Source organism: Ambystoma mexicanum, chromosome 6q (assembly GCF_040938575.1).
Source record: "Ambystoma mexicanum isolate Mex_15411 chromosome 6q, UKY_AmexF1_1, whole genome shotgun sequence".
Taxonomy (NCBI): Eukaryota; Metazoa; Chordata; class Amphibia; order Caudata; family Ambystomatidae; genus Ambystoma; species Ambystoma mexicanum.
Window position 1 is genome coordinate 1,109,309,268 of NC_090937.1, and position 27,238 is coordinate 1,109,336,505.

At 45.0% G+C, this 27,238-nt stretch overlaps 1 protein-coding gene across 1 annotated transcript in view; it reads left to right on the forward strand.

Moving 5' to 3' along the window:
* The window catches only part of OCIAD2 (OCIA domain containing 2), a 126,005-nt gene that overhangs the window by 85,649 nt on the left and 13,118 nt on the right, over nucleotides 1–27,238 (forward strand). The window contains exons 3-6 of the mRNA XM_069631687.1: nucleotides 2,979–3,032; nucleotides 4,184–4,231; nucleotides 7,244–7,361; nucleotides 15,382–15,474. Of these exons, the coding sequence (XP_069487788.1) occupies nucleotides 2,979–3,032; nucleotides 4,184–4,231; nucleotides 7,244–7,361; nucleotides 15,382–15,466 (305 nt within the window). The 3' untranslated portion in view covers nucleotides 15,467–15,474. The remainder of the gene's footprint in view (nucleotides 1–2,978; nucleotides 3,033–4,183; nucleotides 4,232–7,243; nucleotides 7,362–15,381; nucleotides 15,475–27,238) is intronic.

Sequence of the window (27,238 nt, forward strand, 5' to 3'; positions counted from 1 at the left end):
ACCCTAGAGCTACCAATTACCTCAAAGGAGGTAGATGATTCTGTCATTAAATCTTTGAAGACTAGGGCCTCAGGCCCTAATGGGTTTGCCTCCAGGTTTTCTAAACTCTTCCGAGCTCAGTTACTGGATCCCCTTACAGACCATTCAAACTATTTTCGTCTAACTGGCTGCAGAACTCCTTCCATGCAGGCCTCCTCGACGATTCGACTACTAAAGCCAGGGCAAGACCTTACAGATTGGGCCTCATATAGGCCAATCTCTTGGCTTAACATAGATGCCAAAATATACTCAAAATTTTAGCCACCGGCTACTGGAGTCCTTCCTAAATTAATTGTTGCAGACCAAACTGGTTTTGTTCTCAGCAGAACTATGGGGGACAATATTCGCCGGGCTCTGAACCTGGTTGAAATAGCATCCTTAGAAAAATGCAAACTGGCTCTCCTGGTGCTGGATGCTACTAAGGCGTTTGATAAGGTCGACTGGGACTGTATGCAATTCACTTTAGAGTCTTTTCACTTTGGGCTGCTGTTCTGCAGGATGCTTCTCGCTAACTACAGCGCTCCGAAAATGGCCCTACCAGTGACTTTAGGGCAAACAGAGTCTATACCGCTAACATGCAAGATGAAGCAGGGCCCTCTATCCCTGTTAATATTTGCTTTAATAATGGAACTCTTTGACCCCAGAATACATAATGACCCCACTATTGAGGGGATGTGTGTGGGCCAAAATCATTACAAGGTGTCTCTCATCGCTGAAGACGTAATGCTCACCCTAACTAATATTCAGCCATCTCTACTACAGTCCCTTAAAGAATTAGACTCCTTCAGCCAGGTGTCAGGCTTTGAAATTAACTATTGTAAATCTGCAGCCCTAGGGGTGGGGTTAACTACAAGTGAGCTGGAATCCCTTCAACCGGTCTGCCCGATTTCACAGGGTAGGAAATCTATAGGATATCTGGCGTGCATATGCCAGCTTCCCCGAAGGACTTATATGCAGCTAATTTTCCCCTCCTCTTTAAAGCGTTAGAGGCAGACTTGAAGAGGTGAGCTGGCCAGGAAATTTCACTGATGGGTAGGCTTACGGCTGGTACAATGAACCTGCTCCCTAGATTCCTCTATTTTTACTTGGTCCTACCAGTGGGGATTCTGCAGGCTCCTCTCCAGCAATTGCAGCAAAGCAAAAACTGTTCCAACTCATATGGCAGGGGAGAAAATCTAGAATTCCTAAAACAGTGCTGATGGCAGGTTACGCCTGGGAGGGATGGCGGTCCCAGACCTTCGCAAATACCATGTAGCAGCACAACTGACATATTTTCTCACCTGGTGTACGCCTATTGACCCCCCAAAATGGGTGGACATTAAGCAATCTAGAATCCCTCTCCCCCTCGGCTTCCTCACGTATATTTCCCCTATGGCGTGAAAACATTGCCATGGATTGCTTTCTTCGACGAAAGCAACAGTCAAGACATGGGACTGGGTATTGAAAGCGAAGGGCATTCTGAAAGGGACTGGACCGGGCACCCTGAATTTCCACAATCCAGATTTTACCCCAGGCCTCCGCCCTACTGTCTTTAAAAGATTGTCAGAAGTGTGAGGCTTTCAGCTTCGCCTCGCATTACCCGGCCCACGCACCTGAAATAATGAGACGGGAGCCAGAGGCCATTCACACGTCCTACTTTATTCATCAACACAATTCAACTGCCGGTGTCCCTGCCGGCCCCTCCCTAACCCGAAAATGTCATTTCCTCTTTTCCCCACAAACAGCCCGCAACATCAGACTCCCACACAACGATGTGGGTGGGCTCCAGAAGTGCCCATGGTTTTCAGGCCTGACAACAAGGTGGTTTACAAACCCTATCACATCTGTTTGAGAATGGATTGCCCCTCACCTTTGAACCTTGTAAGGCTAAGTTTCAGCTGACAGAGGCAGACAGATGCATGTACGCCCAACTCCGACATTGGATTATGCATCCTGTGGTCCGGCAAGGGGCTACACGTGACCTGAGTCCCATCGAGATCACTTTACTGGAGGGGGAGGGTAAGGGGAATATCTCTAAATTATATGGGCTCTTGAGGGATGACATGTTAGTTCTCCGACCTAACTATGTGGCTCAATGGGAAGCAGACTTGGGCCACCCAGTGGAGGACCATTCCTGGGTGGACATATGGACAAGAATCTATTCTCCATTTGCGTAACAAATAAGAAATGCACTTCTAAGCTAACCTTGCGCTGGTACTATCCTCGCATTAAGAACTCCTTGAACCCAATATGCTGGCACAATTGTGGAGCATAGGGAACGTATTTTCACATGTGGAGGGACTGCCCCCTTGCTTGAACCTTCTGGGAGAGGGTGCTTGATGCGAGCGAGGGGATTACCCAGGTCAGCCTCCCAATGGAGCCCGAAGTGATTTTACTGGGGGGTCCCGAGTCGGGAGATCTACCCTAGGTCTGGGAACACAGCCAAATTGATAACCCAACTCCTCTCCTCTTAGCTGGGAAGATCACAATTGGCCAAACCTGGAAATCACCTGATGGCCCGCAGCTGCTGATGTGATGGATTAAGGTCTGGGACATCATGGTTACGGAAAGGGTTACTGCGGCCAGGGAGGGAATCCTACACCAGTTCAGACATATGAGCCCGATCCTGGAGTATGACCAAAACTTCCCAGCACAAGCGCACAAACCATGCACAAATTGTTGAAGACTCAGGGGGCATGCTACGGGGGCTTGGGGTGGTTGGAGGTATGTGCGAAGCAAGGGATAGGGGGTGGGAGATCCTGTGGGGAGGGACAGGGGTGGAATGTAAAGTATGTCACATTGAACACTGGGATATATCTACATTTTCATGGCAGGAATCTTACTCCATGTTTGCAACCGTTTCAATAAAGTTTGAAAAAATAAAATGTAGTTATTTTGAAATTGTAACACTAACAGCTTGACTTAAAAGCATTTCTTATTGTGTTTTTCTCATTTTGTAGCTCTTCCCTTGTCCCTTGGAAGCATGCTCGTCACACAAGGTCTCGTTTACAAAGGTAACTTCCACATTGTCTTTAAGAAACTTTTTGATGCAATGAATTTTAAACACAAAAAGAACCAATATAGATTCTGAAGTATCCTGTGTACGCAATTTATAAATTCATGGCAACAATCAGGGCTCGCAAAATCTGCTAGCCTACTCGCATTGGTGAGGAGATTTTATAAAGGGTGAGTATATTTTGCATGGTACTCAACCTTGCTGGCGAGTATGGGAGTGTTTGAAACATTTATTTAACATTTATTGCAAACAAACATTGTTTGCAGTAAATGGCAAATAAGAGTTTGACTGTGCATGGCTGGCCTGTGGGTGGCAGGATTGCACCATATATGAAGCGTGCTCATGGTGACATGCACCATTTTACAGAAAGTACTGGTAAATATTTGTCTGCTGTACCATGGAGCAAGTGCATTTCTTTTAGTTTGAGTATGTAAACTAAGGTACTCACTGCAGGTCTGGTGCTATTTTTTAGAATTTGCAGTGCTTGATACTGTTCGGCTAAACTCTCCTTTTTTGCTAAATCGGGGATTTTCGAACCGGTCTAATAAATCAGTACTTTAACTGATAATTAAACATGCTAGCTCAGTTAGTTATTCTGTTCTACTAATCAATTTTTTGCTCCATAAAAAACAGTGATTTCTATTTTACTCCACCACTGCGTGTATTGTGTTTAAGCTATGTGAATTCATAAAGGGCTCCTAAACATAGAAATGTATGTGTAAGTTAAATTAGAAAATGATCCAATAGGATATATTTGAGCCAAGTGTTCAAACACTGCTGATTTTGAGAACTGTCTTGAATGTTGATTCCTCTCCATTAGGTTAAGCAGCTTTCACGGTTTCATTGTTTATTTCCAACAATCTACATGTTGATGTATTACTAGTAATTGTAGCCGGGAAGAGTGGACTACTATTTTTTTTAATGGCCGACCCTCCAAGCAAACATTGAATTGATTGGAAGTGTGGGAAGCTCTCCTTTTTTCCAATACATTTTTCTCAATATACAGTACCTTCTTTTGATTTCCTGATGTAAGTAAATATACCTTTTTGACAGCTATTAAAATGTGATTATTTACTGGCAGCCATAATTCATGGTTTATGAAGAGAAATGTTCCTGTGTCTTCATCCATTCATAGAATTTATTTTGCAGGGTACCTTTTGCGCAACCCAAGATTTGGATCACTACCAAAGGTTGCATGTAAGTGAAGTCTAAATAATAAAATGATAATAATGATGTGTCATATTCTAGGCAGCAATCACTTCATACATGATACATGCATTGTGTCGATTGTAATCCTTAAAACAGTGGATATAATGAGATTCTTCAAAAACCTAAGCTTTTAAGACACCTGAAAAGGAAAGATAAAGATAGTTGCCTCCTGCCCTTGGGCTCCCTGCTATCTCTCCTTCCTCGGTTCCTGTATCCTCAGGGTGGGTCTTTCTCAGGCTCTTGGTTCTCTACCCACCAGGGGTACCTGTTGTTTCCCCCGAGGTTGGCTTCCATTTCCTGGGTCCTGATTTGTTTGTCCAACCTGTTCATAACCCATCTTGGGTTGTGGTGCCTGACCACCAACCTCTGCTTGGGTCCTCTGCCACTGTGGATCTTCTCCTGCTACCGCCGTCTGCTTTTCATCCTCCTGAGATCTCCAGTATACTGGACCCCACAGTCTACAGAGTTCAAGTCTTCACTCCAGCAAGGACTTGTCTTCCCTATCAGTGCTTGCACTGTCCTGACACCACATTAATCAGGGAAGTGCACACCTATGGCGTTGGGAGCTGGTCCACCTCCGACCCGGTGACCTCACATGTGGGTGTTGGACTGGTTTTCGTGTCACCCTTTCTTCATCGAATCTTCGGACAGCCTGGCTACCTCACGGCAACAGTCATCTGGAAGTTCAGGTACTCAGCGTCCCTGTGTCGCTTTCCTTAACGGGCGTGGATTCTCAGCGTTTAGTCAATTCGGTCCATGTAGTCGTCTCCAGCTCTGTTTTAAGACTGGGTTGGATCCGCACCACTGCAGGGTTATAGGGTCTACTGGGAGAGTATCTTCCGTCGTAATTTTCCATTGTGGGAGCAGAAGGAATGGGTATAAATTCATATGATCAGCGGCCATATTGTCTCAGGTGTTTCTTCTTGCTGGAGGGTCTTCTGGGACTGGAGGCACGTTCCCCTTTCCCCTCTTCAGTATTAAATAAAACTTCAAATAAAGGTAACGTGGTCCGCATCCTTTCATATAATCCATATTTGATTAAAACCTATGCATTTCAAGATGGAAACTTGTGTAGCATCCAGTAAGTCTAGATGCAAAGCCTTTCTACCCACACCTACATAGGCTGGGCGTGGTACCGATACAAATAATAATAAAGATTGTATCTGTTATTAGAAACGTAATGCATCTTTCAGAAACAGTATTTGAGAAAAAGAGACATTGAGTTTCGCAGATAATGTGTAGTTGCAGACACAATGTCTTTTCCAGAACGTTAGAAATAGTACCTTAGGCTTGTGCATAAGTTGTTTATTCCATCCTTGCATCCAAGAAATGGTGCCCTATCAGCTCTTGTATTCCAGCAAATCGTATGACTTTCTGATGAAAATCTATTCTCAGTTTCTGTGTTCTTAAATAGGTGGTGCCTGTGAGACCAAGGCCAGCTTTGACAGCCGGGTGTAGGAGGATAATACAAACAAGGAAAATGCTTTCCCTATTAGTCCCCCACATATGTTAACCCTTCAGCTGTTGGCAGTATCACCGGATAGCCACCGCGTTTCAGGAATCTTATGCAACACCCCAGACCTGGTTCAGTCCACACCAATGATCATATGTGAAGCCAAATTAGACCTCACAAATGGTGGATGAAGTGGAATGGTGCTCAGGGAAGCCCACAGAGTAAGGAAAGTGGGTCACACAGGTGCATTTGCCATCTCTCGAATCAGGGAGAATATAGGGATTGTTTGCATGCAAGCAGTAACTCTCACCGTGTTGGGAATTCTGCCCAAGGGTGACCACGTATGTGTAGACATGTTCTGATCTTCACCTGTGTGCTGTGTATTATGAGGAAGATTCTCTGGGAATAGGTCACTGTGACAAATTCCCTTGCCTAGCTCTCAGTGTAGGGTACAGTCAATTGGCTCAAACTATGATAGCGCCTCTTTTTGGGGGTGCAGCCCCTACTCCTGGGAAAGACAAACCATAGGTATTCAGCAAAATCTGGCCCTTACCAAACCTAGAGCAAGGGGCTCCAGCTTCTACTTCCACTGAAGCTGCTGACTCTGCAGCTACTTTAGCTGCTTCTGGCACTTTAAGGGAAACAAAGAGCCACCGTCCAGACACGCCACTAGTGCCTAGCAGTGGCTCCATTTCTGTGGGTACAGAAACTGCTCCTAGTTCTACCCAGAGAAAGAGGAGAACCTGCGATAGGCCAGGGAATACCTGGGGCAGTCAGTCTCTCACAAGGCTGCCATACTCATACAGTTGAGAACATGTAGATGGGGTATGCCTTCCTCAAGGGAAGGGCCAGAGCGCAGACCACCTGCCAGAGGACCGCCCAGTGGAGGCACTAGTCAGTCCAAAGTCCCACCTCAGCCTTGCCTTCCTCCCACCAGTCCCTGTAGCAGGGTAATAAAGAGGATGAGGGAGGTAGGATGGTGGGCTTCCTTTAAACTGAGTTCCAGCAGACAAAAGAGACCCACCCAGGCCCAGAGAACGTCAACACCCAGGGTACCTTTTCCAGGCCTGCACCCACAAGTTGCCCTAACCCAGAGAGTGGATGGACGGGGGCCAGGGCGTAGTAGGCTGAAGGAGGACCACCCACGAGTGTTGCTCAGAGGGGTAAAAAAGAGGGTGCCTTTCTTCCCAGAAAAGGGAATGAGTGGATAACTCTTCACCCATTTTCTAGGGGGAATTGCTGCCAATTTCAGATGGCTGCATGCATTTATTTGGCTACTGCAATCATTCTACCTGTTCAGTAATATAATCTTTAATTCCATTTTGGCTTCTTAAACATGTCCACTAATGTGCAATAAGAGTTTTAAACAGAAATTGAGACTTTTGTTTTAAGTTTCAGAAAGAGTGATGGATTTCATGCGAGATTTTATATTGCCATCATCTAATTAGAACATAGAGCCATAGTTTGTTTCTCATCAAACTCGGGAGTTTTGTTTGAGATGGGCTTTCTGTTTAAAAGTAGATCTTTAATCTGTTTTGCTACTATAGTGGCTGGTGTCCTTGGCTTTGTGATTGGAAAGATCTCATATATAGGTGCATGTCAGAGTAAATTCCACGCCGTCGGTGTGCACCCATTTGGCAAAGAATTCCGTCCACATCATAAAAGGTATGGCAAGTTTTGTATCTATGTTTTGTGTTGTATATTTCCATGAATTAAAATACGATTATGTCAATTATATATGTTTTGTAAAGGTTGATAAGTTATTGACATAAAATAAGTCTAGTTATAATGCTATAAAATGCCACTACAAATACCATTTTTGTGCCTCCCTGCCCCGTCTCACTAACTCAAGTCAGACATACATGTCACAGTAATAATTGGCAAACATTGACATTCAAGCCCCTAAATTACAATGTTAAAAGTTGCTTGAAGACATTGGGCCTCATTACGGGTCCGGCATAACCGTGCCAGTGCTACCGGGAGGGTTGCCGCCAGACCCATAATAATTTACCGGCACCTGACTTCCCGGTGCCACCAGGCTATTACAAGTCCGGCAGCCAGGAAGTCAGATGCTGGTATATTTGTTAATCCCCATTCCCATATAGTCCTCTGGGAGTGGGGACACGAGAGCACCGGCACCGTTAGCAATGGTGCTGCTGCTCCCGTGACAAGTGTGTCTACGGTGGCCGCAGCTCAAGGCAGGGTCAGACCTTTTGGGCACAGCGGCTCTGGCAGTCAGACTTGTAGTTTGTTGGTCCAGAAACAAGGGTGTCAGTAAATAGGTGGCGCCTGTGAGACCAAGGCCATCTTTGACAGCCGGGTGTAGGAGGATAGTCGCCCACATATGTTAACCCTTCAGCTGTTGGCAGTATCACCAGATATTCAAATTAGTATGATGCAGGACGATGGTTTCTTCGATATGTATTGTCTTTTCTTTCCAGACACAATGTCCCATGTGCTAACGAACACCCTTATTCCCTGGTTCATCTAAACAGATGGAGTTTATGGTGTTTCTCCATCAAAAATGACCCAGCTAAAGCCAGATCGATAGGGATCCAGTATTTCATGGGGCATTTCTTACTAATAGCACATTTCTTTTCTTGTTTGAGAGTCTTGCAAATAATTGTACATTTCTCTGTAGGGCACAGCTCCCACTTGTTTACAGAGCGTTGAGACTAACTGTTTTTTGGTAACTTAGTTATATTAGCTATGGGGAATGAAGAAGGCTCAGGAGGTCAAGTGCAGTGAAATGCTTTGTCAGCAGTAAAATATTCCTTCAAAATTGCACACAAATTGCACCTCCTGAGCCTCAGCGAAATAGGTTTCTTTAGTAGGAGCAGCACAATCCTGGGTTAGCTGTTGCTTCTAGACTTCAACATTTTGGTTCTGTGTCATAATGCTGTCATTGCCTAAAAAAATGGACACAGGCATACCCTTTACTTGCCCGATCATCTAACCACGTTCCTGTTACCCCTTCTTACAGGAGGAAAAGGAAATATTTCTGCCTGTGTTTTACATTCTAATTCCTGCTGTGACAACATTTAAATTAAGAACAGGGAAACTGGAAAGGACAATGAAGTAGCCAATTATCTGTACCAAAGCACTCCCATACACTGCCAGCTCCTGTCTATCCACAGCACTTTGCATCTGCACACCCTCTGCTCTGGAGACTCGCACTTACACCTCCCGTGGCTCTGGCCGAGTAGCACTCAACATTCCTGGAACTTCCTCCATGGCTCTCCCACAAGCTCGGACTCCCCAGCACTTCCCCCTTCCTTTCTGCAATTGCACGTTCTGAATACTCACAAGGCATAGTAGGTTTGTGCCTCTTCCTCTTCCCCTCAGGTCTTAATATTGTGTTGTAATGTACCCTCCCTCCCTCGCTTTGAAACAGTATATTCTTATTGTATAAGCGCCTAACAAGCAAACAATAAATCAATAAATCATTCAGCCTAACATTTAACCATTTCATTCTACATTGCATGATGTATGGTAGTCGCCTACAAAACACAGTACCATAACCTCTCTATTACAGAAGAATTCCTGACCTAGCCATACTATAGACAGGGACATGTTTATCCTTGGAGAATGCGATCTTTGTTTAGATGCTCAAAGCAATGAGCAAGCTTGAGAATTTGCGGAGCAATTTTCCTTATCAATTTTTGAGCAACTGGTGAACAACCTCACTGTCGTCATCGATATGATCTTCACCAATAAATTGCGAATGTAGGACATAAAAATGCAAGTCTCTTCTTGTCTGGTCAGATGCAGATCTCAACCCAACTGGCCAAAGCAGGCCACCAAGCAACACCACATAGCAGTCATCTGCTAAGACATTTGTAAAAAAAAGAGTTGCTATGGAGGCCTTTGAACTGGGTTGCCCAGCCCTTTAAGATGAGTAGCAATACCATGGAGATGGATGGGGATGCAGATTTTATTCATATATCAATACTCAAGACGACTCAGGTAGTTTGGCAAAAGGGAGTCCATTTTAATATCAAGTATCTAAAACAGGGAGTACAACGAACATCAGCCTTCACTCGATCCTCTTACTCAACTTATCTTTAGTAAAAACTGAGGTTATATCATGCAAAATCCTCATCAGTGACGTGCTGACCTGCGTTATTACCAACGTCATCCTACGTGGCAAACTACAAAACCTATTGCAGGGAGTGATTGGCTCTAAGTGAACAGCTAAGTATCATTCCATATCAGTATAGAACAGTGAAGGAGAGTGATAGAGTATTTAACATCAGGTGGGGCAACTAAGCCCTCCCCTTAAAATAGCCACTATAAACATCACTAAATACACAACGTTCCATTGGCTACACCAACTATAGGACCCTTGATTACAAGGTCCTTTACAATTGGTTGGCTTCTAACCCCCGTTAGTACTTTTCCACCCACGTCTATCAGCATGCAGACTGAACATCCAGGTGTTCGCGAGCTCCTCTTAACACTAGCTTCCCACCAATTAATCTATCAATCCATCATCACCTCAATGGTGCAGTGTCAATTAGTGCTTTGAAGTTTGGCCTTGAGTTTGTACTGGGCTCTGAGAAATTTAAGGAGTGCAGGCACATCCTGCCCTTGTGCCTAGGTGTGACCACCTCGATCGGCCAACTTCCTTCTTCCACGCGACTGGACACCATGAAATTGAGCCTTTTCATGTATTTAATATTATTTTCTAATAGTCCTCTTACGTCTTTTGTTTTGCTCAAGCCTTCTGAACAGGAGTCTCTGTTCTTTCACACAATTTTATCCAATGTCATCCAATTCAAGTTCTGATAAGACCTTGACTTCTTGGCTCATCCAACTCCTTCTGCTGAGATTCATTTGTAAATTTAATTCGCTTTTAACTGCGACACAGTGAAATGAGTCCTTCTTGTTAATGTTCAGCACGGCTTATAATGCGTAGTGGAAACATCCATCTTTTACTCGTTCATATGCAAATATATATATATATATATATATATATATAGGCACTCACCACAATCTATTTACCATAAAGCTTGAGGCTAGCTTTTAAGATTACTCTGCTGCTTGCATCTGTACATGTATAAACTATCTCAATATCGTCATCTGTGTCTGTAGCATAAGCTTCTTCACCTTGATCCCAAGATGTCACTTATCCTTGGTACTTTCTTGATGCCTTATAGAATGTTTGCATTCTCTGGTCCCTGCATCTCTTCTATGTGCATCAGTTCAGCTCAGTTGTGACGTTGTGAAGCTTGCACTGCTGAGGCATATGATGGCCATGTTCTTTGTGAGGGAAGCTTGCACTGCTGAGGCATATGTTGGCCATGTTCTTTGTGAGGGAAGCTTGCACTGCTGAAGCACATGTTGGGCGTGTTCTTTGTGAGGGAAGCTTCCACTGCTAAGGCACATGTTGGGCGTGTTCTTTGTGAGGGAAGCTCGCACTGCTGAGGCACATGTTGGGCATGTTCTTTGTGAGGTAAGCTTGCACTGCTGAGGCATATGTTGGCCATGTTCTTTGTGTGGGAAGCTTGCATTGCTGAGGCATCTGTTGGCCGTGTTCTTTGTGAGGGAAGCTTGCACTGCTGAGGCGTATGGTGGCCGTGTTCTTTGTGAGGGAAGCTTGCACTGCTGAGGCATATGTTAGGCATTTTCGTTGTGAGGGAAGCTTGCACTGCTGAGGCACAGGTTGGGCATTTTCATTGTGAGGGAAGCTTGCACTGCTGAGGCAGATGGTGGGCGTGTTCTTTGTGAGGAAGCATACACTGCTGAGGCACATGTTGGGCAGTTACGTTGTGAGGGAAGCTTGCACTGCTGAGGCAGATGTTGGGCATGTTCTTTGTGAGGGAAGCTTGCACTGCGGAGGCACATGGGAATTTCCGTTGCGAGGGATGCTTGTACTGCTTAGGTACATGTTGGGCATGTTCTTTGTGAGGGAAGCTTGCACTGTTGAGGCACATGTTGGACACGTTCTTTGTGAGGGAAGCTTGCACTGCTGAGGCACATATTGGGCATTTTCATTGTGGGGGAAGCTTGCACTGCTGAGGCACAGGTTGGGCATGTTCGTTATGAGGGAAGCTTGCACTGTTGAGGCACATGGTGGGCATGTTCGTTGTGAGGGAAGCTTGCACTGCTGAGGCACATGTTGGGCATGTTCGTTGTGAGGGAAGCTCGCACTGCTGAGGCATATGTTGGGAATTTTCGTTGTGAGGGAAGCTAGCACTGCTGAGGCACATGGTGGGCATGTTCGTTGTGAAGGAAGCTCGCACTACTGGAGGCACATGGTGGGCATGTTCGTTGTAAGGGAAGCTCGCACTGCTGAGGCACATGGCGGGCATGTTCGTTGTGAGGGAAGCTCGCACTGCTGAGGCACATTTTGGGCATTTTAGTTATGAAGAAAGCTCGCACTGCTGAGGCACATGGTGGGCATTTTCGTTGTGAGGGAAGCTCGCACTGCTGAGGCACATGGTGGGCATTTTCGTTGTGAGGGAAGCTCGCACTGCTGAGGCACATGGCGGGCATGTTCGTTGTGAGGGAAGTTCGCACTGCTGAGGCACATTTCGGGCATTTTAGTTATGAAGAAAGCTCGCACTGCTGAGGCACATGGTGGGTATTTTCGTTGTGAGGGAAGCTTGCACTGCTGAGGCACATGGTGGGCATTTTTGTTGTGAGGACCTGTTCTTTGTGAAGGGAGTTGCACCACTAAGGCCCATGTTGTCCCTCTTTTATATGAGTGAATCTTGAACTGAAGTTGCTCGCAATGACCTCTAAGTGCGTGGAAACATGCACTGTTGTCACCCATTGCGGCATGATCTGTGTGAGGAAAATGGGGACTGCTTCAGCCAACGCTGAATTATTTTGTGTTGGAGGGAAGTTTGCAATATTGTGTCGCAAACTGTGATAGAGCGTGCATTGCCGAGTCCCACAGGGGCCTGCTCAACAGTAGCTGTCAGTGACTGATTGATCTTTAGTTTGCAATATAAAACAAATTGAAAACATACATATCAAAATATTAATCAATACTTAAGGATCACCTAATAATTTACAATTTAATGATATATGCTCCATTTACAAAATTGTTCTACAACGAGCAAGAAAACATGAAGTGACGAATGGATCCCTCTGCCGTGGACCCAATAGAGAGGGGTGCCAAGCAGATGTAAGCAGCTTGAGCAGAGTGTCTTTCATTGCAATTGGTTACAGTTAAATACCTCTTGGTGATGTTTGTAAGTATTGCGTTTCTTCTCTGCAAGATTCGCCACATCACCTAGACATCTGAACAATATTTTATTTCCAATTCATCTCCTTTATACATCTCGTACACAGCTTCTGGACACACAGTTTATATGTTTATCACTAGGTAGTTCCTTGCCATTCAACATGGCTTGAAGCAGCCATACCTTTTGCCTTGCACACAAGCTGCTGCAGAGGTGGCGTAGGTAATCGCTCAAGCATATAGGCATTAGGAGTCCACTGTTCTATTTAGCAGCAGTGGTTGAGGGATAGAAGGCCCACCAAGTGCACCTGTGATCAGGGCCAGCCGTAGGATTTGCAGTGCCCGGGCGACAAAAGATGTGTGGGCCCCTTTATTTGCATCACACACAATGATGTCACAAAGTGAGTCATTAATATCCCTGGCGATCAATAAACTGATGATCAATGTCTGTATTTTAACTGTTAATATATTGGTTGTAGCAATATCAGGAGTGAGGCTTATTTTGAAGCAGCCGGCCGAGTGAGCTGAATCATTTGTAGAGATGGGTACCTCCAAAGAGAATACTGTGACGAGGAAGAGCAGAGCAAAGAGTAATGAAGATCACTGATACCTAATCCAAGCATACCTAATGTGGCTGTACGTTCCAAGGATGTAAGCAATTCTGGAGGTCTTCAAATGTCATCAATAGGTCTCAATTCCATTAACATACGCACAGGTACTGAACATATCCTGAAGTGAAATACGCACATTTGATACAACAGCCTTTCCTAATTGAAGAAAATTCAAAATAGAAATGAGCGTTGTCTTTCACAAAATGAATCAATACCGGAACAAAAGAAACAGTCGGTGGAGATTTTCCTAGAACACTGATGGCAAAGTACAAAAGGTGTGCACTTTTTACCCAAAAATCTGTTTTGAGATATTCTATGGAAAGCAAAATACCACTACAAGATGTGTGCTTTGAAGACACTTTCATGTGGGTCAGTGGATTCAAATCCCGGTGGGCAAAAACTTGAGCAAACTAGGGGGGTGGAGTCAGTAAAATGAAGGTCAAAAGCCCCTTGAAGAGCAGGTATGGTTTCTTGCTTTATTGTACCCACAGAATGTTTGTATGCTAAGATACTTACCCTTCCTTTTGTAGCCTGGACATGCATCATCTAATTCTATCTACAGAGAGTTGCATTACCTTAGCGAGAGCCGTAATTCTCTCGAAACTCAACTACTGCAATGCACTTCATCCAGGTGCTAGCAAATACATTGTCAACAAACTTCAAATCTTACAGAAAAATGCACTTAGAACGGCACTAAGCATGCCAAGAAGACAGCATATCTCTGAGGCCAGACGGAAGTATAATTGTCTTTCAAGCAGGGACAGAACGCAGTTCAAAACGGTCTCCCTCACCCACAAATGCCTAACCAATTCAGCCCCTAAATATATAATGGATAAAATTGTCAACAATACGTCAACACGCCCTACGAGGACTGTGAACTCCTCCTGTCTAAAGGTCCCCAGATTCAAACTTTAAAAAGCTGGGGGTAGTACTTTTCCTGTTATGGCAGCCCAGTTATGGACATCCTTACCTACAGCCTTGAGAGCGAATCGGTCCTTCCTTAGCTTCAGGAAAAGACTAAAAGCTGGCTGTTCACAAAGGATTAATGACTAACTCAAGCGTGCCCTATTCTAAGACCTTTGTGCCGGTAGCTATGTAAATTGCCTTGTGTGCATATCTTATGTATCCTATTCCTTTTTTTTCTCTTGTTAATAATGTAATGATGTCTTGCAACTATTCTACCCTGTACTCGATCTGATGTAACTTACAAACTAGAAAAATTACCTGTAACGCGCCCAGATACCCCCGGGTTTGGTGCGCTATATAAATAAATAAATAAACAAAGAGGCGTGCCCATTCTTGGCTGCAACATGTTTCTGTCCCTAGGTTTATTGATTATTTTTTTTCTCCAGTTTTTATAGAGTGCGTCCATAGCAGCAAATGAGCGCTGTCCAGTAAACAACATAAATACAAAATAAATGACTCACAATTAAACAGATAAAAATGTAACCAGAAAATATACTTAAATGTTATAGGTTTTATATTTAGGGTGGAATAGCACATACATAAGATGGTAGGGGACAGAGTGGTTTGGAATGATACTAGCCCTACTCTTTCCTTCCTTCTTATTCCTACACATGCTTTCATGAGATGGAGGAGGAATTGTTCTTTTTTAGCTTCCTTTTTTGCTGCTTGTCCATTCCCCTATAAATCAATCAAAATGGCTGTCTATTGATGTTGCTCACTCTTTTTTTCTGTCCTCCTTCCTCGCTGACCTCAGAGGCCACTGAAATGTTACTAGACCTTCCCAATTAACCTTTTTTCCATCAGGTATGTCAAAAGACCCTCCACATCCACTGCGACTTCCAGAAGATGCTGTTAGAATGACCAATTCATGTGAAATGGAGCAACTAAATACCCCTCACTCTCGGTTTTATTTTAGACACTGCCACCACGCTTGTGAAGAATGCAAAGCAAAAAATGCCACCCCCGTCCAGGATAAAAGTCCTCAGCCTTCATCTTCTTAAGCCATCAGGTAAGGTAGATTGAAGGATTTCAAGGGAATACAATTTAGGATAGGGAACGTATAGTCGTATGTTGAAGCTTTTGAAATAATACTCGCTTTAGAAGTGGGAGTGTCAGGGTTGAGTCTTGCTAATGGTGTTGGATGTGTGTGCTGCCATGCAGATAACCAGTTGTGAATCGCAGTGAAACAGAAGGAGCTCACAATGTACAGTGTCAGCAGACCACTTTCTCTTGCCTTTTGGGAGATCTTGGCAGCTGAACTGCAGTAGTGGGAAGGGTGTCTTTGCTAGGGGCATTGTAAAGAGGCAGTGTGCCTTCTAGAGGTAGCCATGCGAAAAGAAAGGAATGAGATACAGAGTGAAGGCTGTCGCGCGATTCTTTCCATGCTTCTACTGCCACATCTTTCCTGTCCAGAGGAGTCTCTCGGGAGGTTCGAGGTGATATAGCCCGGGGTCTTTTGGTTGTAACCCCAGATAGAAGCTCAAGAGCTACAATCAAAAGGCTAGCTAGCCCTGAGTCCCGACATTAGCCTAGCCGCAGATCTTATCCAGACATAGCAGCACCCCATGTCCTGAATGATTTGGTGAGCCAGAAAGGAAGAAAATGGTTTCCCAGAAAAGGTGGGAGTCTACTGTGTACATAGAACGATGTCAGTTTGTTGAGATGCTTGCTGTATATGTGTCTTGTTTACAATCAAAAAAAAGCAAACAAAATCACCAACCCAAAGACCTTTAAGTGGATGTGAGACTGCATTGGCAAGGCTGGCCTAGTTCTGTTCTTGGTTAGTCTCCTGTGTCCTTCCCATCCGTTTCCCTTGATCTTGGTGCCGGATCACAACTTTGGACGGTAGTGCCCCACTCGTTTTATGAGGCAGATCACCCGCATGAGCCAGAGCCGTGGACTTCCTATCCAGGGTGACTCCTTGAGGGAGAGCTTATCCCGAGGCCCAGTCTGGCGTCCAAGCAAGGGATGGGGACTTTACAGTAGCCGGACCTGTATTCCCACCCTTTGCCACTTCCCTCATGGACAGACTTGGCAGGGTTTTGTAAGCACTCCTTGCGGGGCAGGGTGGGGGGAATGATTGTTCTATGCTGTATATAACCACTGCAGTGGTACATGTGTATCTATTGCTTCATTTGGGGCCTGTGGAAGAGGAGGGAATACCTATTGCTCATTGGCTGAGGGGCAGTTTTGCCTTGCTGCACTGTAGGGGTTAGCTCACTGCATCATTGTCTCTCGTTTCCCAGTGGCCCGTAGGATTCCTTTTTGCTTTATGCAGTGATTTGTGTTTTTTGTCTATCAATGGTGGATTGGTAACACAGATAATGGGCCTCATTACGACCCTGGCGTTAAGGGTTTAACGGCGCCGTAAAAGGTGTTGGCACCGTTAAACCCTTAACGCCTGATTACGAGGTCCCTTTGCGTGACCCGACCTTAACGACTGTTTTTTCCAGCCGTTAAAGTAGGGACCCGCAAAGGGACTTTGGTGCAAATAACGGTACCGCAATTTGCGGTACCGTTATTAGCGCCTTCCCCATTCCCATTGAGCCCTATGGGGCAAAAATGGGAATGGGGAAGGGCCATGGCGGCATGGGTAATTACCGCCCCACCAACCTCGGAATGGGGTGGTAATTCCCCATTCCGCCATGGCGGACACCGGCATGGACCATGGTGCTAATAGCACCATGAAGCCCAATATGTTTGTAGAAACCACTCCTCCCTGTGATGTGACTCAGTACATGGCATGCACTCCTCGACCCCAGTTTTAAAGTACTCCCTGGAAAGCTATGCTATTTTGTGGCCTTATAGGAGGGTTGATGGCAACCAAGGTTCCATGGGTAGGGGGACGTGCGTCAAAACTGGTGGCGGAGTGGTGAGAGTGTAGAACCATCGTATCTATGTGATCACTGTGCCGTTTTTACTGCGACCACCGAAAATGTCGACTTTTATTTCGACACCCTTTCTGCCCCCTATGGACAGTCAACAATGACTTTGACTTTGTTGCTTGGTTTGAGCATTCCTTTCTGGCTCCCTTTCAGGAGTGCTCATACCGTCTAAATTGGGTTCATGACTAGTGACTCCAGGGGCCTTTGTACCCAATTCCCCTATTGTCTCCTGGGGGTATTTATACTTTAGGAAAGAACAGGCTTGAAATGTTGGCCAAGCATGTCCTTTCCCCTACTGTTTAGCCGTAGACTTGTTTTAGCTATGTCCCCTTTACTGTTCCAATAAACCCCTACTGTTGTACGGTATTGTAGCTACATGTGCTAGCCATCAGACGGGGGGTGCAGTAGCAGAGAGGGGTGAATTGGGAGACATTCTGTGTAGCCCTTGCCATCTATTTGTACTTGGGAACTTCCTTGGACACACATGGGATTGCCCGGTGGTTTGGAGGAGCATGTCCTTACATGGAATAATCAAGACATTAAGGTCAACTGTGATAGTCAGAAGTCAGCCATGGATTTCCAGGAAGCGATGTCCGGCTGGATTCAGATCCATGATTCCGGTGCTCAGCTTTGCCCCAATGATTGTGTCGTCCCTGTAGTGCAACATAGATTGATTGTACAGCAGTCATCTGCGGCCATTTGAGGTAAATGTTAGTGTAGATGACACATGCACAAAACCATTATATGTTTAACACTGCATGGAGTACAGGATTACACACACATCCTATTGGGAAAATTAGTGATATGACAACCGATTGATGGTTAATTACTGCGTGCCCCAATGAAGCACTGATGCCTCATCCTGACCCATAGTTATAATGAAATGGAGACAAATGACATGAAAAAAACCTCTGCTTTTGGATCCTCTATTATGAAATATAAATGTTTGTAGAGTGCATACACCGTGGGGTCACTGCTTAGACCCAAGTGTGGAGGGTTTGGTGTTATCACATCAGCACTCGCACCAACCGGGTGCACAGAGAAACTTTAAGGGTCGCTTTTTCAACCAACAACAAAGCCAACTCATAACCAGGGGTCGAGTTCTAAAATGGTGGGGGGACTCATTAACATACCAATTGAATATGGCATCACCAGAAATTAGCATATCAAGCTGCAATCTGAAAAAAGTAGGGGGACTCCGTCCACCCACGTGTACCCTCGACTTACCCAGCACTGTCTAGCATCTCTACCCCCAAAGCACTAATCTCCTCCTTAGAATTCTACAGACCACTGCACCTGAAATGTGTTTCAACCACTCCTTCACCTATATTGTTGCCTCCCCTAACAAAGATCTGCACCATTTTGCATCACAGTGAACCGGTAGGCCCTTTAAGACGAGGTAACAGTATCTGAGATGGATGGGGCACGGCATTTACTCTGACACGAATAATCGGAGCAACTCAAGAATTTGGCAAAACTTAGCTGTTTTAATTAAATAATTATCTAAAACAGGGAGTACAACGGGAATCGATGGACGCCGCACAGCATTCTCTCAAAGCATTTTGTAAAAAACAATTCTTTTATAGCAAAAACCCGTTATAAGTGATGTCATACTACGTGGCAAAATAAGAAAACCTAAGCTGGATTGTGGTAGGCTTAAAGAAAACATCTAAGTATACTTTCTATGGGGTATGGGATTGTGATTGGGTCTCTTACATCAGGTGGGCAGCTATGCCCTCCCCTATTGCAAGTCCTCTTCCGTGTCAAGAAAATTGCACAACGTTTCATTTGCTTTCAAAACTATAGGGCTCTCTGCTATGCAGCCCTCTATGATTGGTTTGGCACACTTGTACCTTTCTGGAATATTCCACATGCTAGCAGCACGCAAGCTGGTACCCCAGGTGCTGGATAATTGGCTTGATCATGCATCCCCACCCAATAAGCCCAACATCCATCATCACTCCTACTGTCTACCATTTAATAAGTCCTTTGAACTCGGCCTTGCAAGGAATCACTGTTCCTGAGAATGAAAGGGAGCGTGAGCATAGTCTTATCTTCTGGTCTCGGTGTAGCTCGACCCAATGTCTATTTTCATCTTGACCATGTGACAGGAAACAGTGTTTGAGCTCCTTTTTCGTATTTAAAATCATTAAATTAATAAACTCTGACACTTCGAGTGTTTTTCCATTACGCCTCAACAGAAGCTCGTCCCACTTCACACATTCATTGTATCTTCTCGAATAGATAACCAGGTTCTTGGCGGTCCCAACCCTTGACTCTGGGCCAGGCAAGGCTTCTCAAATCTTCCCCCGCCATCAGCTGTTTATTCTACTGCCCCACACTGTCAGTCCTTCTATTCACTGGGTCCAGTTTGCTAAAATACATTGTGGAACATCCAGATTCTATACAGGTATACATAATGGTGGCATCGGCTGCAGTTTATTCACTACGTATAGCCAGCCTTATGATTACTTAGTCTACTTGCATTTCAGCATCTGTACAGTTATAAAACTGTTTGCATTTTCTTCAGTGCTTTCCGCACGTGCAATCTTCATTCTGCTCACAAAGTGTTGCTAAATTCCTCCCTTCACCATCAAATTCTATAAGGTCTATATACTCTCTTCATCGGTATCTCTTCTTGGTGCTTCATTTCACACCAGGGTCAGACTGGGACAAGAAATAGGCCCAGATACCCAAAAAAAGTGGCCACCCGTTGCCTCAAATAAATTGGCCCTCAAACCATCATCCGTGAATTGTGTGAATTCACGACTTCACAGAAAATGCTACTTATGGAGGGTTCATGTGTCTGTTACATTACAGCACAACTCATAACATAACTTTGCATACAAGAATGGGTCATCATATGTATCATTAATATCTGTATGTATAGATCCCTATTATTGTGAATGCAATCAGGCGTCCAAAGCCAAATGATAATATGTTATTGTATAACACTTACGCTTAAGCTCTTTTTTATAGAACAAAAATGCATACAATATCACCCAACCTGTGTTGGCACCCGTCTATTGACCTCAGAAGATGAAAGGCTGAGATGGCCTTTCTGGGATTCGAACCTGCAACCTGCAGATCACAAATACATCACAGCAGCAAGCGCTCAACCCACTGAGCTATCATATTGGTAACTGAGATTTAACAGCAGACCAGTTAAGTTCATCTGCAGGTCTGATTGAAATTTGGCCGCATGTCAAGCCTGCGTGTATCTACCATTCAGGCTTCAGAGGTTGGCAAAATAAGGAAAGCACAGCGCACTCACAGGACATGCCATACTCTGAGCACTTGTTACCTCGTATATGCAAACAAACATCCTGAACAGCTTACCAGGGAGATGGGAAAGGTAGACACATTACAACAAAGCATTCATTGTAGCACAATGAAGCCAATGTCCACTTGATGTGCTATGGTCAAATATTTCTACACTGTACGCAAGCTTTTAGGCACAAGGATTTTGTCAAGTGACCGAGGACACAGAGATGGAATGTCTTGTGACGATCGTAACAGAGACAACGGCAGAAAAAACATGCTATTACTGCAACTTGCGAAAAGCAAAATACATAGTCTGAAATTGATGCTTATTCAGGTGCCTCAGAAAGCGCCTCAAAGACAGCTGACTGGGGAAGAGAAAGGAAGAGGTGGGAGAAGAATCAATACAGTCAATGGGTAAAAACGGGTAGAAACGGAGAGAGGAGGCGGGATAGGTGTAGAGACTGAAGAAATAGAAATGGCAACGGGAAAGACAGGGATGGCGGCAGAGGCAGTAGTGAGTGGGAGCAAAGGAGAGATAAATGTAGGTGATAGGACGAGTTTACTGTAGAGAAACAGGTTGGAGAACAGGCCTGGGAGAGGCAGGAGTGAAATCTGACAAGTGTTGCAGAGTCCTCCACCTGAAAGCTGACGGAAGAAATGCTGACAGGTCTGCCTCGCACATTGCCAAACAGCCTTGTTAGTATTGGAAACATAATTATAGAGCTAATGTCACAACTTCTGACCCTTCCTAAAATAGCACGTGTAAGACAAAAAAGACGTCACAGCGCTAACCACTGTCATGGAAACAGCGCTGCAAGCTTGTGTGTGTTGTCAGTGTTCCTGAGCACTTACAAGCCCTGTAATAAACGTTCACGTTCAGCGATCCCACAGCAGAGTTTATGTGCTTGCGAATTAAGCTGGGACAAAATCAAACGAAGGTGTTTGACTAACCACGGATTCATTTAATTATTTTCCCATATAACACCAAAGAAAGGCCACGGGAGGGGATTGCGGGCGGACTGATTGTGGAGAAGGGTTGACTGTTTTCTACACAGCATCATGATTTTTTGTATGATAAAGCCGCCTCTTGCGTGGCCTTGGACTACCCAGGCAGTTGCTCTCTGATTTCTACGGTTCCGGAACATGCAATCAACAGGGCATTGCTGGGAGCACGCTGGGGCTATGCCTGCCCTGACCAGAAGCAAAGGGATGCTGCAGGAGGTCACACAGTCCAGGAATGCCTCTAGTGTCAATTTACTGGCACGACACTGCACACAACCCCCCAAAAAACAATTACACAAACTATGGGAAAAAAACATATATGTAAGCAATGAACTGGACTGACTCCCGAGTGCAGAAAGTACTGTGTGACTCTGTGTTCACCTGCAACATTATGTGTTAGAAATACAGAACACGTCAACACTTCCTCTCGGCTAAGCAGATGCATCCCGAGGCGTGTTACTGACCTAACATATTTAATGGCTATTTCGTGCTGCTGACAGCTTTCTCGTCCCGGGCGAGCACCTGCTAGCATCAGAAAACAAATGTATCTTCTGTAATAATTAACGACCGCAGCCTTCACTTTAAAAATGCAACCGAATAAGCGAAATCCACTTAGAGGAGAGGGCTTGGCTAATTGCGCTCTCGCTTCTCTTCATGTTATGTGCGGATGTTAACAGTGCATGTCTTTTCTACACCACAATAATAGCTGTGGCTGGAGCACGGCATGCTGCATATCACTCTCTTAAAACACCCAGCAACACTTCAATATCCTCAGTATAAATGTGTGTTTGGACGCTTCTGTGGTGCGCATTCGCGCGCCTGTGACCTCGTCCCCTGGAGTGTGATGCGCACCGACCCCCTCAGCGATAACTTTTCCCTGTAATCTGCAAAGTGTGATAACCGAGGCTCTGTAGCTGCCTGAATGATGGGGTCAAGTGCGTGTGGTGTAACGAGTCCCAGGAATGCCACTGTGCCGCTCCTCGCATTAATTTCCACTTACATCTGGGTTGTTTTACAAAAGGCAAACCGGGTGTTCTACCTTCATAGGACCCGCGCTCCTGGATCCTGGACAGAGTTCATTTCCACACAGTGGGAATTCACAGTAGAACTGATTTATAAGGAAGCAGGGCACGCACGTCCACGACACCCCGGATCTCCGCGGGGTACCGTGTCTCTCATTACAGTACAAGCTCTATCCAAAAGCATTTACCTGTCCGTTTGGCAAAGTGTACTGATGGGCAGCAGGCTCTGGCACAGCGGGCACATACATCAAAGGCAGGAAGGGGTCCCAGGGCAGCTGCCAGCTGGGGACTCCCTGCAGGAAAGGGGGTCCAGCAGGTGGAGAGAGGAGACGAGAAAGGGATGGAGCATGGGCCTCCAAATGCAATGAATCGCAACAAAAGGAGCGGCTCCCCCAGGAGCCGCTCCTTTTATTGCGATTCATTGCATTTGCAACAACTGACGCCACAACATCGCTAGATCAGCTCAGGGCCCAGGGTACTGCCAGGCCAGCAAGCCTATGTGATACATTCATTAACGAAAGGTAACACTTGTGTGCTACCTTTTCTTTAATGAATGCATCCGCTGAGGCGGGAGCTGGCTGCTGAGCAGGCTGCAGCCACAGGCAAGCCAGCCAGCCCTGACCCAAGGTAACCTGCCACACCGGGCCACATTAGTAGACCAGTCTCCAGGGCCTCGGATGGCGCAGCCACGGGCTGAATGGCCGACAGGGCCAGTCCAACCCTGTTTCACACTTCTTCCAGGACTTCCTTCAGAAGACTGTCATTTCTCCTCTGATACGTCATGTAGGGCTTTCTCAATGGATACCTTGTTTCGTGGACTCTTCGCGTTATAGGGATCATTACTGGTGTTGTGCATGTCGCAATTTCCGGTTCCTAATCTATAGGCAAAATTGGGGCCAGACCTCCAGTAGAGGCACTTGGCTCCTGCTCTACACTTCCCCCTCTGGGAGATTCATGAACCACTCTCCCATCGGTCTTCACGTCTACACATCCTCGTCTAAAAAAGTGCTTCTTTGGAGTCCATATCATCATTACTCCTTTCAGTGATCCTGCTGATTTTACATGTTCATCAACACCCCAGGTCATAAGACTGCATTGTCCATTTGGACTGCAGTAGAACCATCTTCCCACATACTTCTTGTGGTTCTTCGGATACAGGAACTTCATTCCCTCAGGTGTGTGAATACTGGCCTTCACATAGTCTCTGATTTCTTCATATCTCAGTTCTTTGGGTCCAAACCCTGACTCGTCATCAATCATGATCCTCATTCCAACTGCTTTCTTTGCTGTCTTCTTGCACTGTGTGATTATTATCCTTATCACACAGAATCGAAACATGATCATCACCAACAATGCTCAAATAAGCTTGAAGATATTCGCCATTCACTGCGGAACCCATGAAAAGATCGATGCAAACCAACTGTCGTCTGCAATATCTTCTGTCTCATCTTCTATCTTGACATGTAAGTTTATCAGCATCGTTATGGCCTCTGTCAAGGTCCCATTCTCTTCATGGTGAGAAGGTATGAATGTGCAACATGATTCTCCGATTTTGGCACAAACACCTCCATCCATGGCTGTAATCATATCCAAGACATAACCGTTCTGAAGAGTCATCAGTCTTATGGCTCTCAGCTCTTCTTTGATCGCATTGAATCCCTTTATGGTAGTGTTGATCGTCTGCAGGAGCTCTCATCTGGTTATCTGTAACTGTTTGGCATTCGCCATCGTCTGGATCCTTGGCATGAAGATAGTCGTGAATATTGCTGAGGTCTGCCTGAGCAATCTGTGTTCATACGGAATGTCATTAAAGGCTGCTATAGATTTTACTGAGAAGTAATTCTCTTCTTTTTTTGGTTGAGGAACTCAACTGATCTCCTTTTCCTCAGGTGAGCATCTGCTTTTGGGAACTCTCCAATGTTCAGGTCGCTCTTAGGAATCACCAATGCTGGAACATGAACAATCACTATAAAACATAGGCCTCCCCAGTCCCTGGGCAGCTTCATATAAGCTCTGAATCCGCAGGCCCAGTAGTGATCTATTATCACTACTGTCCCATCCTTCAATCCTGGTACATCGAAAATTCCACCGCATTGCTGATTCTCTCCAACTTTTCTTATGCCATCGTTTCTGAAGCATAGCTCTGCACTAGCCAGAGGCACTATCTGCAACAGTCCTCCTTTGTCTTCAACCCATGTCAGCAACTTTGCAAGTTTTGGCCAGAGAGGTTTGCATCACTTTTCCACAAATTCTATAACTGGCTTGTGATATCCTGTTACTGCCACCACTCTGCATACAACTATGCCTTCCTCCCATTCGTCTGGAGACAGCACTGTTCCCCAGATTTGCATCTGGCCTATTTCCTTGCAGCTTCATATTTCTTCCTCATTTGTTCCTTGGCAATTGAGCTTCTTCTTTATCTCCCATCTGATTCCTGCTCCCTTCATTCCAGGCTGTTCGTATCTGATCACATCATCTCTGGTGTGTGGTATTTCTCTTGTCTTTAAATCTTGCACATAATCATCTTTTTAGGAGCTGTCCATTCAGTTGCCAATACCAGGGATGCTGTTTGACCCTGGACCTGACCTCTTATATGGCAGAGAGCAAGATGAGTCAAGCAATGCGCTGTCTGGACTGCTATTTCTATAGCTATGAATATCTTGAATTTCCCCATAGCATAACATAGGAGAGCACAAACATAGCACCTCTCCTCAGAGGTTCTCTTTCCCACATCTTTCATGTGCTGATACCACATGTTATTCCCCAAATGTGCTGTAATGTCTAAATAATTAATCAGCTCATAATCATCTTCCCTCGTGCTTCGCTTGGGTCTCCCTTTTTCAAGGAGAGCTCGACCATAAAGCTCATGAAGTACATCGGTAATCATCCTTCCTACAGGGGGAATCATGGGAACACTTGTGAAATAAATGGGTGACCTTGCATGTGTCACTGGTGTAGGGACAATCACATATTGGCTTGGTCTCTTTGCAATAGACAATTCTACATCAGTCACTGGAGTGGGAAGAATCAAAGGGATATCTGCCTTTTTTGGACCAACAAAGTAAACCGTATGTACCAAAAGAATCAGGAAAACAATAATAAATGCTGAGCACGCATATATTATGCACCAATACATTCGACCCCACCATCTTCGATTCTCCACATGTCATTGAGTTTGCTCACTTTCAGGAACTGCATTACCCCCAACATTTCTCATTGTTCCTGTGTGCTACTTAAGGAAAAAACCTCTTTAATCAGGCAAATCTGTTAGATGATCAGGCAGCTGCAATATCTGCTAAATCTTCGCTGCAAGAAATCTTCTAATCGCAGGGCCATTCTTAGGATCTTGCACAAATGTACGCACACCTGTGCTTGCCCAACAAGAGCAAGATAAGCTTCGAGTATAAAAGCAAAGACAGCAAAAAGGAGCCTATGGACATCCAATTAAAAGATCTCTGTGGCAAAAGAACTTATTGAGTACCCTTGCTAAAATTTCTATAAAGAGTGTCCCGGGTGAGCCACAGTCTAAATGCACACTTGCTTTATTTAATCAGCCACCTTTGCGTCCTTCTTCCTTGTCATCGATCGAGTCTGCGTGTGCTGAACTTTTCCTTCTTGTCTTGCTTCCAAATCAACAGGTGGGGGTCAGTCTCACCAGCATACAGGTTGACACCTCCCAGATATATCCAAGCATGTCTTTCCTAAACTTTTACTGATGAGGGGGTGATATTCTCAACAATAAAGGGACCACTGAAACGAGGCTCGTGCCACTTCCTTGTGAAGTTGGGCACTAGGACCTGATCTCCAACAAAAAGTCTAGGTACAGGTAATTCCTGTAGTCTGGTTACTGAATGATCTTCATCTGTGTCCTGAGACCGACACCCCTTGCGCTTGAGTTGATCTGAAATGACAGATACTAGCAGTCATACATGTCAAATAAGCATCTAACACATTTCCTAACAATGTTGCAGTCATCTGGGCATCACTTCTGCTCCTCGATGGAGGAGACAATGGTGTTCTTATTCGCCTCCCTGTCACTAGCTCATGGGGTGTGAGGTGGTGTTACGACCCAGGCTGATTCCTTAATGCATATGACGCAAGGGGCAGTCAGTACAGCCATCCCTTCTTCAGTGTCAATTTTAACTTGGCAATTCTCTCTTTGAGCAGGCCGTTGAGTCTCTCACATATGCTGTTCGCTTGCGGGTGATAAGCAGAAGAAAACTTGTGTTTTATATTCAGCAATAGGCTAATCTGTTCAAAAAGTTCATTAACAAAATGGGGCCCATTGTTGGATCTCAGCACCTCACATACTCCCCATCTATGAAAGATTTATCAGACTTAAACCTTTGCTGCGCAAGTGGCATCAGGGTGTGTACATGGACCTGCTTCGATCCATCTCGAAAAGGGACACACTACCACTATCATAGACCTATATCCACTACATACTTGCAGCATGTCAACATAATCAATATGTAAATGCTGAAAAGGACCGTTCGGTCGAGGAATCACTCCTCTGATCATTCGCAGTGTGTGTCCAGCCGTAAACTTTTGACATACGATGCAATTTACTACATAAAATGCAAAATGTTCTAACAGGTTC